General features: G+C 42.0%; 1 protein-coding gene across 1 annotated transcript in view; it reads right to left on the bottom strand.

Moving 5' to 3' along the window:
- The window catches only part of si:ch211-278a6.1 (SRC kinase signaling inhibitor 1), a 44,934-nt gene extending 33,515 nt beyond the window's left edge, over positions 1-11,419 (bottom strand). The window contains 1 exon segment of the mRNA XM_034711492.1: positions 11,255-11,419. Within this exon segment, the coding sequence (XP_034567383.1) occupies positions 11,255-11,419 (165 nt within the window).
- Between the last annotated feature and the right edge of the window lie 587 nt (positions 11,420-12,006).

Below are 12,006 nucleotides of genomic sequence, written 5' to 3'. Positions count from 1 at the left end.
GTCTAATTTTACATTTCTGATCCAGCTGCAAAAAGACCTGTTCAGACAAAGTGAGTCATGCTCCATTCATTCTGCAACTTCTATGAATGCGCTGCTGAACACAACAATTAAACCCCGGATGTATAAATCTGAGCAACTCCCCCAGATGTCAGCATATATATTCTTTGTCATCTTGCCTTGCTGCAACAGGCTCCAAACACTGAGTTCCATATTGAGGGTTTATGTGAAATGAAAACTGAAAATATCCCTGTGCAGTAATTTTGCATTGTAAATATTATATGTGAATGCACCATCTGGTCGTGCATCTGGTCCTGCCAGACTGCCTAGGTTATACATGATTGTGTTCATCGCCTCTTTTGAGGGGAAACTGACTCTACCTCCTTCTAATGTTCTTTTCCACAGTCTTCCCTCTACACCTCCCTCCTGCCCTCTCTCCACCTAAACCTTTTCTTTTAGAGTGATCTAGACTTTTTCAACGGCACTCAATTACTGTCGAAAACGCTACCCCGGTTATACGGGCACTGTGAGAGAAAGAGAGAACAAGTAGGGAACAGGATGATCTTACAAGGAACAGAAACAAATGTGGTGAAAAGCCGGATACGGCAGCCTGACAACAGACCTGAGGCTACAAGCTGCATTAAACTCGATTGCAACCTCCTACCATGTCTTTTCTTGTCTTGTGTGCTGGTACACTCACACTAACAAACACTGGAAGGCTCCGTTTAGAATTTTTTTAAGGTCAAGTGATAGTGTTTCTGGGATTTGTTTTTATCATGTTTTGGGGGATGCATCAAAGTCGATCCACATTCTACTTCACTTCTCTGCAATCCTCTTGAAGCCCTTAGAAACAGTCAAAAGAGGATTTCTCTGTGTCTGGTCGATAAAAAATTGAATTGCAGTTTAACTACAGAGAGTTCTGTGAGAGATGCAAAGGACTAACAGGACAAGTTCTCAACATGGAGTTCATAGTGTAATGAAATAAATTGAAAGGTCTTAGTCGGTTATTTGTGTATTTATCCATGATCTATTTAAAATAATTGTAAGTTCACAAAGCTCTGAACATGATCCAGCTCTGGGACAGATTTCTAATACGGCCAAAAAAAAAATCGAATTTCGATAAGGAGCCATGTGGTAAAATTTCCCACATGGCTGCTGTGAAATAATCTGTACTCCAGGGAGCTAGTTAAAATATTTATATCTAATACTGCTGTTGTATAAAACTAAACACTGGCGCAAAACACAGAGGCGCACAGTACTAAACTTGATGATTAAATCCTAAAACCAGGGGTAAGCAGACCGTTCAAAAGGTGCTGGGATCCTTTGAATTTCTAATTTCCCTGTAAAGTGACCGATATTAATTTGGACTTGAGTAAAGACAAATATTCCAGAAATGTCAAAGACAGCTTGATCTGTGTAAAATGTCAATGAAGTGTTTTCCCCCTTGGTATTATCTGAGAGAGCCCGCCATTCAAATTTTAATAGCACACCCCTCCTGCCTTCTCCCCATCTCATCTGGGGTTTTTCTTGCAGCCTTTTTGTTCCTCATTCTTATGATCCTTTTGTCAAAAGCTTGTGTCTGTCTTTGTCAGCAGGTGTCTGTCTTCCTCTCCTTGCTTTTCATCCACTGTCACTCATTTCTTCCCTCCAATCTCTCCTAGAGCTCACTCCTCATTGTCGCTGAGCTGCTTTCAATCAACACATCTCCATACACCTCTGTCTCTCAAGGCTCAGGACAAAGTTGCATTCAGGTGTCATGCTCGTGCTCCTGCCATCTACTCTCTAGGATTTTGAGACTATATTTCATCCCTTCACCACTAACCTAGCTCTTTTTCACGCAACAAAAGGTTCACAGCTCTTACTCTTAGAAAATAGAGTGAGAAAACGGCTCAGTACATCAATCCGTTCCTCACATCAGTTTGTCTCGTCTTGCACTTCCCCTTCTGTCATTATTTCTCTCCATCTTTTCTAATCTTCTGCCCGGACACATTATCCCCAGCCCTCAACACCCCTAGAGTCCTGTCTCCTTATAATAACAGGAGTCCTCAATGTGCGAAACCAATTGTCTTGCCAAATTGCTGTGAAGTGTGCGTCAGTGCAAGCGTTTTGCTCAGAAGGATTAAAGGCAAAAGCAGGTCTTTCAGATTGCAGATGGTGGTGAAGATTGCTGGTAGTGATGCTCTTGTCTGATAGGAAAATAGAAACATTAGCCTGGAGACATAACAGGAGCCTGCATGTTCCAGATGGTTTCTTTGAAGTACGTTTTTTAGTACCCTACTCTCTAATAATATCCTCAATATACATATTCTTTTCCACAGGTAAAAAAAACAATAAATAGTGAGGTGCAATCATAATAGTTTCTTTCAATGGTTATTCTCAGCCAGCAGGTGAATCCAGAGAGAGACTGGGGCTTAGATCAGAGCTGATGGGATGAGGGAGCACGATGGGGCTTTCAGAAACCTTTATCCAAAATGAAAGAAATTGAGCTGGATGAGGTGTCAGATATAGAGTGTGTGTTGAAAGCAAATAGCTTTAGATCCGTTACCACACGGAGCATTTAGGTTTTTCATACCATATTTATTACCCCTGTAGCTCTGTGTGGGGCCAATAAATACAGTCAGTCTCTCTTTTTTGTGATTGAACTTCACTTGATGCTTTTCTATGTTGCTGCAGAGCAACTGGAGTGATTAACACAACTTGGTGTACTGGAAAGTACAAAGAGAGATAAGACTGTTTTTAGAGCAGCTACATGAGGCAATTGATCGAGTCTCAGAAAAATCTAAACCAATTAGCAAAAATAACAATTGTTTAAGCCAATTTGTCATTAGAAAAAAAAGAGTAAAAACGTCCACTTTTATAAAAGTTTTGAATTATTAGTCAGACAATGGAAGTTATCCAGAGTGTCCACTTAGCAGTAATGAACAATGATGACAGTCTCACAAATTTTTCTTTCTTTTTTACATTTTATGGAGCTACTAATCACCCAAAAATAAATCTGCAGATCAATTAAGCACTAAAGTACCTGACAAATTTACCTAAGGGGCAATAAAATGTATTTGATGGTATTGTACCATATTGCATCGTATTACATCGTATCATATCTTACTGCATTCTAGCCTAGCTTATCTCATCCTATCAAGTCATGGCCTAGCATATTGTTTCAGATCACATCCAAACGTATCACAGCATTTGTATTGTAATGTAATGAATCTTATTGTGTAGTATTATAATGAATCATATTGTATGGGGTCGTGTCACATTGAATTTTATTGGCATCGTACCATATCATATTAGCTCGTTCTGTACCGTTCTCTAAGATACATTTATTCTATACCCTTAAGATCTTTCCTGTCACCTGGAAGTCCTGCAGATCCAAATAGTTCTGTTAGGAACCAGATTTATGTGACAGGCAGCGCTCTGAATTCTATTTCATATCACTGTTGTTGGAGGCTAAAGTCCTTGTAGGGGTGAGGGATAAATTGCTTAGCCTTCCCCATGGGTCAGGGTAAACGGCTATTGATATTCAGTGACATTTCCAACCCATCCAAATGTGAGCAGGGGTTCAGAGTCGACTACAACGCAGATAAGCCCTGGGCACATCCCCTCATACACACACACTTACACACATCAACACATTCTTTAGCTTTGTTTTGATAGTACATTTACCATGAGGGATAATGCCACAACAAAGTTATACAAAATACAGTGCAGAGCTTACAAAAAGGCTCAACACTTTAAAAAAGTAACATATCAAATACACCTCTAATATCTCTGAATGCTAGCCTTCCCGGGTAAATACAACCCTTCGTCCTCCCTGCAACCTGTGGGTAAAAACACATTTAGCCGCCTGGCCATGACTCAAGCCTCTCTGTTAATGTCAAAGCATTATTTCAGTTATGCCTCAGCAGCATGTCTGAAATGTCTTCTTAATGTCTCAGTCAGTCTGAGTCACACTTCAACAGGGTCACATGGCTTTTTGCCATTAATGCTAGCTGACTGAGGTATCATAAATCCAGAGAATCGTCTTCTGCAGATTAAATGGAGCTGGAGAAGTTTAAGCTGTCGCCAAACCCCGACACCTCTGCCATTGCAACCCACACACTAATACACAGACACACACACACACTGCCCCAAGAGCTGAGTGATGCCAAGTGAGCTGGGTGTCGCATGAGTGAGAGGACCAAGGAGATTGGGTAGTGATGCCCAAGGAGTCTGACGTGAAGCACAAACACACACATGCACACACAAACACACACAATGGATACAGAGACACACAATACTGACCTTAAAGCTCCAGTAGTTGGGCTGTTGCTGTGGAGTTCATAAAGGACACAATTGGAAAAGAGAGGAAAACAGAAAAAGAAAAGTTAGATACATACTTCTCTCATTACAGCTGAAGTTCACAGACAAAAACAAAGCATTTTTTAAACGAATGGTGCAGAGAAAAAGCTAGACAGGAGAGGACATAGAGTCTGACTGCAGGCCTTTGTCTCCAAACAATGCATTTTTCGCCTAAACGCATTATCGGTTGCATTTCCTAAACTGTTTCCTTGTAAATTGTTCCTTTTCTGACAGGCTAGTTATGAAACTCATTTATACTGCTGACAGCTTCATCTAATGCGACCATCTAAACCACAATCATTAAGTTTGATTGGTGTTAATGCAGAGGGAGGCTGTGTTTTGCAGGCGCTTGTTTACAGCGCACCTGAAACAAGATTACACTGCTGGCTGTGAGGGGAGGAAATGAAAAGGGGAGAATCAAATCAAACAAGAGCCCACTCTGGGTTTCCAGACTTGGCCTCTCTCCCAGACTTCTCCACCACAAGCAAGCACTAGATGTGGATTTTTCCTCCCCCTGAATCTTTTATCCGAACCTTCCACCTCACCTGTGTGTTTTCACCAGCCTGTATATTTCATGTGTCCATTTACCCTCTATGCTGCTCTGACATGTATGAAAAAGGTGCTCATATGATGGCTGCTGCTTTAGGATTTGAGCTTTCCATTTAATCATAATTACCCTAAAGTTTAAACTGGGCCAGGGCACTGATGGCCCAGAAATACCTCAAAATGACACGAAATGAAAATTAAAAACGTTTGTGCAGAGTTCATGAATTTTAATTCTAATCCAACTCCACTCTTATTCTAGGTCTCATTCTTATCTACAGGCAATATTCAGCCCATTCAGCCTCTCTGCAAGACCCGCATTACTCTCCTGGAACAGGGGTGAAAAAAAGAGACAGCAAAGTTTTGATTTATGATAGCTGATGATTTTTCATTATCAGCCTTCTTTTTTAATACTGTCGCAACAAAGGCCAGGATCATTTCAGTAAACATAAGCATCAGAGGATGCATTTTCATCTGATGATTACCTTATTGTAATCTAATCTGTCACTTAATGTTCCTCATTTGGCTCTGATGCCTTTTCTCAGACAGCCTCTTTTACTCTGCTCTTCTCCTGCCTGCCAGATAGTGCAACTTCTTGCTTGATTGTATTGCAAGATAAAGTATAATTATCGGTAAATACACAGCTTGGTTTTTACTTGACTGTGGTTGGTCAATTGCAGTATTAAATGGTCTGATATATCTGTATATTAGACCTTGGCTTGATTAATAATGCTGTAGTTTAAAGTAAGTTTATTAAAAAAATCCATCCTCCAGCTGTGGGAACATTTCCTTTGTGCATTGCAAAATGCGAATTCAGCAAAATGTACTGCAGCAGAACACTCCAAATAATGTAATTGTTTTTGGTACACTTTGTCACTTTCAGAGTGAACACACCGAAACAGAATACCTACCCAGTGTTAGTTTAGATTTCGGTGGGGTTATACGCCCACTTAAAGGGACAGGAAGTACTTCAGTTATTTTTTTCTTTTCATCCCCAAGTTAAAGTACACTTCACTTTGTCAACTTTCCTCTTTGTACACACTACACCGATCAGCTTTAACATTATGACCGCCTGCCAAATATCGAAATAATTATAAACTATTTATTTTTGAATTTTTCTTAATAAAGTAACAAAGTTCTTCTCAACAAAAAGCAGCAAAGTAAAAAGAAAGCTGATAAAAACACAGCTGATCAAAAGACAAAAAAGAAGAAGATAATTTAAGGATTTAGAAAAACCCTCCTGTATAAGACGGTTTAAAGAGAAGATTAAAAGGAAGCTAAGTCTGTGGACTGTCTTATTGTTAATGGCAGAGATAACTCTAGTCCTGTGGCTCTAATGCCCAGGCAGATAGGGGTTCAAAAGATCTCTTAATATTTTGGGGCTGGACCGTTTCAAACATTAGTAATCAATAAAATCTTAAAATCCCAAAATGGGCAGCCAATGTCAGCTGGCAAGGACAGGAGTGATGTGTTGGTAATGAGTGGAGCTCTTTGCAGCATTTTGCACCAGCTGGAGTCTGTGGAGGGAGCTCTGACTGATACCAGTTAAAAGTGCATCAAAATAGACTGAATGAGAAAAAATAAAAGCATGAGTGTCTTTGTACAATTAGACGGAGAAAGAGGAGATCTTATTTTGAGGTGTTCCTTATTTTGGTGCAAGTCCTGCTCTTGTGAGAAAAGGTTCAAAACAGCTCTGACCTAATGAGACATGGACTCCAGCAGACCTCTGAAGGTGTGCTTTGGTATCTGACACCAATATTTTAGCAGCAGATCTTTAAAGCTTTGTAAGCTAGCTGTGAGGTGGGGCCTCCATGGATTGGATTTGTTTGTCCAGCACATCGAACTCTGATGCTAGTAGTTGCTTTCATTGGTGGACAGGAGTGAGCATGGGCACCCTTACTGGTCTACATCTACACAGTCCCACACACAATAAACCGTGGTTGTGCCACCTTTCCACCAGATTTAGCTTTAACGTCTTCAGCTATTTAGGTTTGACCCTGCGGGCTAGCCCTTGCTCTACATGCACCAGTTGAGCCATGGCTTCAACCACTTTTTGTTGGTATTGACCACTGCAGACTGGGAACACCCCACAAGAGCTGCAGTATTAGAAAAGCTCTGACCCAGTCGTCTGGCCATCACAATTCTGCCCTTGTCAAGGACGCCCACCATCCTTAAGCTCACCAATTATACCTGCTTCAAACACATCAACTCTGAAGACAAAATGTTCACTTGCTACCTAACATATCCCTTTCACTGACAGGCATCATTATAAAGAGATAATCAATGTTATTCACCTCATCTGTAAGTGGTCATAATGTTATGACTGATATGACATAATGCAAACCGTTTCAACTCTACAGACTTTAACGTTAAACCTGAGGTGAACTCTCTGAGACAAATAATGGCCACTACATTATAACCGGCATATTGAAAAACAGCAGCTACTCCGAGGCATTTTATTGTGTTTTATTCTGTGCACACCACAGAATATTTGGCTGGTGAAGAGGGGACTGTGTGCTTTTTATGATTTAAAATGTAAAGACAATAAAAAAGGGAAACATTTATCTGAGAGAGCCTCGCCACACTGGCACCGGGACAAGTGGGACTCTGAAAATGATACGGAGCCTAATCTCAGCCCATGCTTACTTTTCCCCACAGCATATAAATTTCTACCAACGTATGTCAAAGCAATTATTATTGAAGACAACTCTTTGATGTGTCACTGAGGAGAAATTATGTCTCTTGGCTAGTTGTTCCTTTTTTTTTTCTTTTTTACTTTTCTCTTTTTTTCATTATTTGCAAATCTCGTATTATGTTCTGTTCAGGGAACACCCTGCATGTCTGTGTGAAGTCTGAATGATAAACTCTCCATAGGGGTTAATATAAAATCATTTACACAACTTAAAAATAATTAATTTCCAGTTAGTGCATTATTATTTAGTCTCAAACCAGCTTGTTTACTTGGGAACGGTCCATGTTTTTTGCCAGACTGTGAGAGTACTGAATCTAATAAAACCTCAGCTGCTGAAGGGGGGTGCTCAAGTAGCTTGTTGTGAGTCAGGCTCAGAGGTGAGAGGTCATAGGTAAAGTGGGCCACTTTCAAGGATAACATGACACATACGGTGTTTCAGACCAGACTCGTGTTGTACAACAACACATCATGTGTCAGTCATTATTCTGTGCTGTCAGCCAGTTAAGCTTTGTCCTTGTACTTTGTTGAACTGAGGGGCAACACTGATCCACCATGAATAATTGTTCACTTATTCCGACAGTGTAAACGATTTTATTTCCCCACAAAGCTAAATGACTGTGAGGTCTGGCTTTAATGGTGCAGAAGTGATTTGTGGTCTTGTGTGTCTGTCTCTGCCAGAGTTTCTCTGATTGTTGCTTTAATGAGGCTTACTCACAGTTTTCAGGTAGAGTAAACACATTCGCTCTTGACCACCGCACGTTGTTGCAACCGTTGCTCTGCTGACAGCGGAAGATCTACTGAGCTTGGACTTAAGAGTTGCAATTGCAGCTCTGAGAGAGTGTGAGAGAAAACTCAAGTGGGCTTATTCAAATGTTATTATCCCCTTACAGTTCTACATCCTGGCGATCATCAGTACATCCGATGCATTTGTCCTGTGCAGAAATTATATTCAAGACATTATTTCATGCTGTCAAGCATTATCCAGCTAACTCATTGAGCTGTAATCCCAAATGACAGATCAAACTCTTGACTGAGCTTGGATCAAATTTAAATCTTGTAGTTTTTAACCTGCTGTTAAATTAAATGTGCTGTGAGCCCCAAAGAGACAATGTTAGCGCTGCATGTTTGAGACACCAGATTAATCTCAGGGCTGAAGGGCTTAATGCCTTTCTGACTGCTAAGTAAAGACACAGATGTATACATTTTAACCCACAGTCGTGTATGTGCGCTCACTGGAGTTGCCGACAGAAGGACGTAGCCTCGCGGAGAGGAGCTGCATTACCTGACCTGCATGTAAAGCAGCCTGCACTCACATCACCCCTCCTCCAGCGCCCGTCTCTTTCTCATGTCGTCATCCTCTCTGCACCCCCACCCTCCCCTGTTCTCAATCATTCTTACTCTTTCCCTCTCAATCCTCCAGGTCTACTTGTGTCTTAACGTTACCGCATCCTCTCTTCCCTCTCTCACTCTGCTTTTTAAAAACACCTCCACTATTCTGCACAACAACTCAACATCCACCCAAACCGACAACAATAAGCTCTGTGTACAGTTTGCAGAATCGTCCACTCAGCCTTCGTCTAGCCTGCTGAGCATATGCACACCGTCACCACAACAACCACAACAAACACAACACGGCGTGGAATCTAATCCCAGCTGGAAAATCCCTGTCCTCCCCCACACACACCTCTACAAAACAGTCTCCCGCTTCCAGTTTCCAGCTTTCATTCTCCTCTCACCTGCAAGTGTACCTGTGCCTGTCCAACACTCCTGTCATTCCCGGCTGTCCGTCAGGTGCAGCGAGTCCTCATCGTGTTTTTGCCTGTCTCTCCCTCCCTCAGCTTCACTTACCCTCCCTCCCCCTCTCTCTCCTCACTCCCGTCTTGCTCTCCAGTAGCACATGCGGCGGATACTCTTTATTTAATTCATTACAACACCAGCCGATTAACTCCTTCGCAGATGGGTGGCTGGTTCCTGCTGGTGCTGGCTAATTGAGCGGAGGGCTGCTTGACTAGCTGCTGCGCTCCTCTCCAGCTCCTCCTCCTCCCCCTCCCAGCCCTCCCCTCCTTCCTCTCAGTCCACGCTCTGCACAATCCACGGGATGACAAGGAATCCTGGGCTCTGCTTCCTCCCTCTGTGCAGTGAAAATGCCCTGTCACTTCAGGATCCGTCCACTCGCTGCTTCTTATATTTTTTGAAACTGTCTGCCATCCACGCGTTGCTCCACTCTCTGCTCCACTCCTCATACAATTCCTCCTTTCTTTACACAACCTGACCTTTGCAATGCGATAGCCCTACTTGTCATTTATGGGGAACGTTGCCACGGCACAATGGACTCCACCTGTGTTTCACCCTCCCACTATTGCTCGCACGCTCTCTCTTTTTCATTCTCTCTCCTTTTCCCTAATGTGCTTTTGTCTCATCATTACACTGAATTTACCCTTTTGTTAAATACACATAGCAGGAGGGCTCACAACAACAGTGATTGTTTGTTTGTCTGTTTGTCTAAGGTACAGTCTGTGTTTGTGTTTGTGTGTAAGTAATATAGGAAACAGCAATAGAAAGCTGCTGAGGCTGTGAACACGGTCAGAGTGTAAACTCTACTCTGGGAGAATAATTTTTTAAAACAGACTACAGATGAATATTGCTCACAGTACTGTTGTGTGTACATTCAATAAGTTTAATTCTGACTTTATATTTACGTCTACCCTCACACCTCAACTGTCATGCTCTTACGTAAAGTTCTACAGGTCCTGGCAGCAGGGAACAAAGACAGCTTGCTGGTGTCAAGTTGATGAAGCTTTTAATAACTCAGACACACTGAAAACTTGGCAGCATGGCTACGACAAGTGGGGGTGAGTATCTGATTATACAGGCCGCTGCAGCAGCCACTAAAATCAAATATTATGAAAATATCCAGATATGAAAAGTCAAGTCTGGCTCCGCTCAGGGTTTCTGTCTGTTTAAGAAGTAACTGTTGCTTGCTAATGCTGCACAATGATTTGCTCAGGTGGATTAATGTTGGGTCTTTGTAAAAACTACAAAGAGTTTGGTCAGACCTGCTTTTAAGATTGATTCGTTGAAAATGTTTCCATTTGTGGTTTCATATTTTGAACTAGGAACATGGATATAGATCCTGGTACATGTTTTTTTTTCTTGTTACTCTAAATACCTGTAAACAGTTGATAATGCTTACATGTCAAATGATGCAACATGTAGCAAGGAACATTTCCTCTGCTTGCAAGACACAGAGGTATAAAAATGACTGGATCGTCTCTGCTCTGCACTTCATAAACTATGATACACATGTCAAGACTGCATCTCTTACGGTTGTATCATTACCTCCATGCATGATCATCTCTGTGCAGGTTTCATGACTGACATCAGTGTTGTTTTGCTGTGGTGCTTTGAGATCTCAGTGCTAAACTGTGTTTCTGTATATAATTATAAGCAGGGACACTTCAATTAACGTTAAAACTACAATATTGTGTGGTAAGTTATGACGTCACCATAGACTCATTTGAAAAACTACACTTCCCATTACATTCAATGTCCAAAAATGTATCAGCCCCCAACTTAAGAGTTTAGAATAATGACATTATAATATTAATCAAATTTCAACCTAATTCTTAGTCAGAGACCATTTAAAGGATGAAATCCCTTCAGAGGTGTTGAACTGCATACCTGTTCCCGTGCAGGCTCGCTCTGAAGAGCCCTCATGCTGGCGTGGGAGGGTGAGGGTGATGGCGGGTTGTGATGAGGGCTGTGGTGCGGATGCTGCAGCTGCTGCTGCTGCTGCTGGTACTTGCTCTTCAGGTGATCCATGAAGGCATCCCTCTTGCGCTCCATATCCGCCTTGTGCAGGTTTGTAAGGGCCTCCAGACTCTGGGCGGCACTGACTCCATGGCGGTGCTCGATGTATGCACCAGGCCCACATTGGAGAAGCGACGAGCATTGTTCCCAAGCGTCCGGTACTCCCGTGGATATTCCAAGTCATCTGTTGATATCATGTGACTGCCACCACGCTCCCGGCATCTGAGGGACGAGGAACAAAAAAGGGAGGAGGAAAACAAAGGACAGTAAGAAAAAAGGGAAGGGAGGAGAAAGCAAGGAAGGAAAGAAGGGTAGGAGAGAATGCATGAAAGAGGTGAATCACCACCACACAAGCATGCAGAAGATTCAGGGTGGAGATGCACAAACACGCAGAGCAGGCACACACAGGTGGAAACAAATGGAGCAGAAAGAAGGAGAATAGCAAAAATAAGGCACAGAAAGGACAGAAGAGAGAGGAAGAGAGGGAGAGAGGGACTAGAGAAGAAATGGAATGGGATGTTAAACCATTTGCCACCAGGACAGAGCGGTTCCTGCAGAATTATTGATTTCAAGTTCTGAAGGGAAGAAAAATGAGAAAAGTAAAATGCTTCTGCTACAGATCA

This window comes from Notolabrus celidotus, chromosome 20, assembly GCF_009762535.1.
Source record: "Notolabrus celidotus isolate fNotCel1 chromosome 20, fNotCel1.pri, whole genome shotgun sequence".
Lineage (NCBI taxonomy): Eukaryota > Metazoa > Chordata > Actinopteri > Labriformes > Labridae > Notolabrus > Notolabrus celidotus.
Note: the sequence above shows the minus strand (reverse complement) of the source record. Positions and strands in the feature narration are given on the sequence as shown.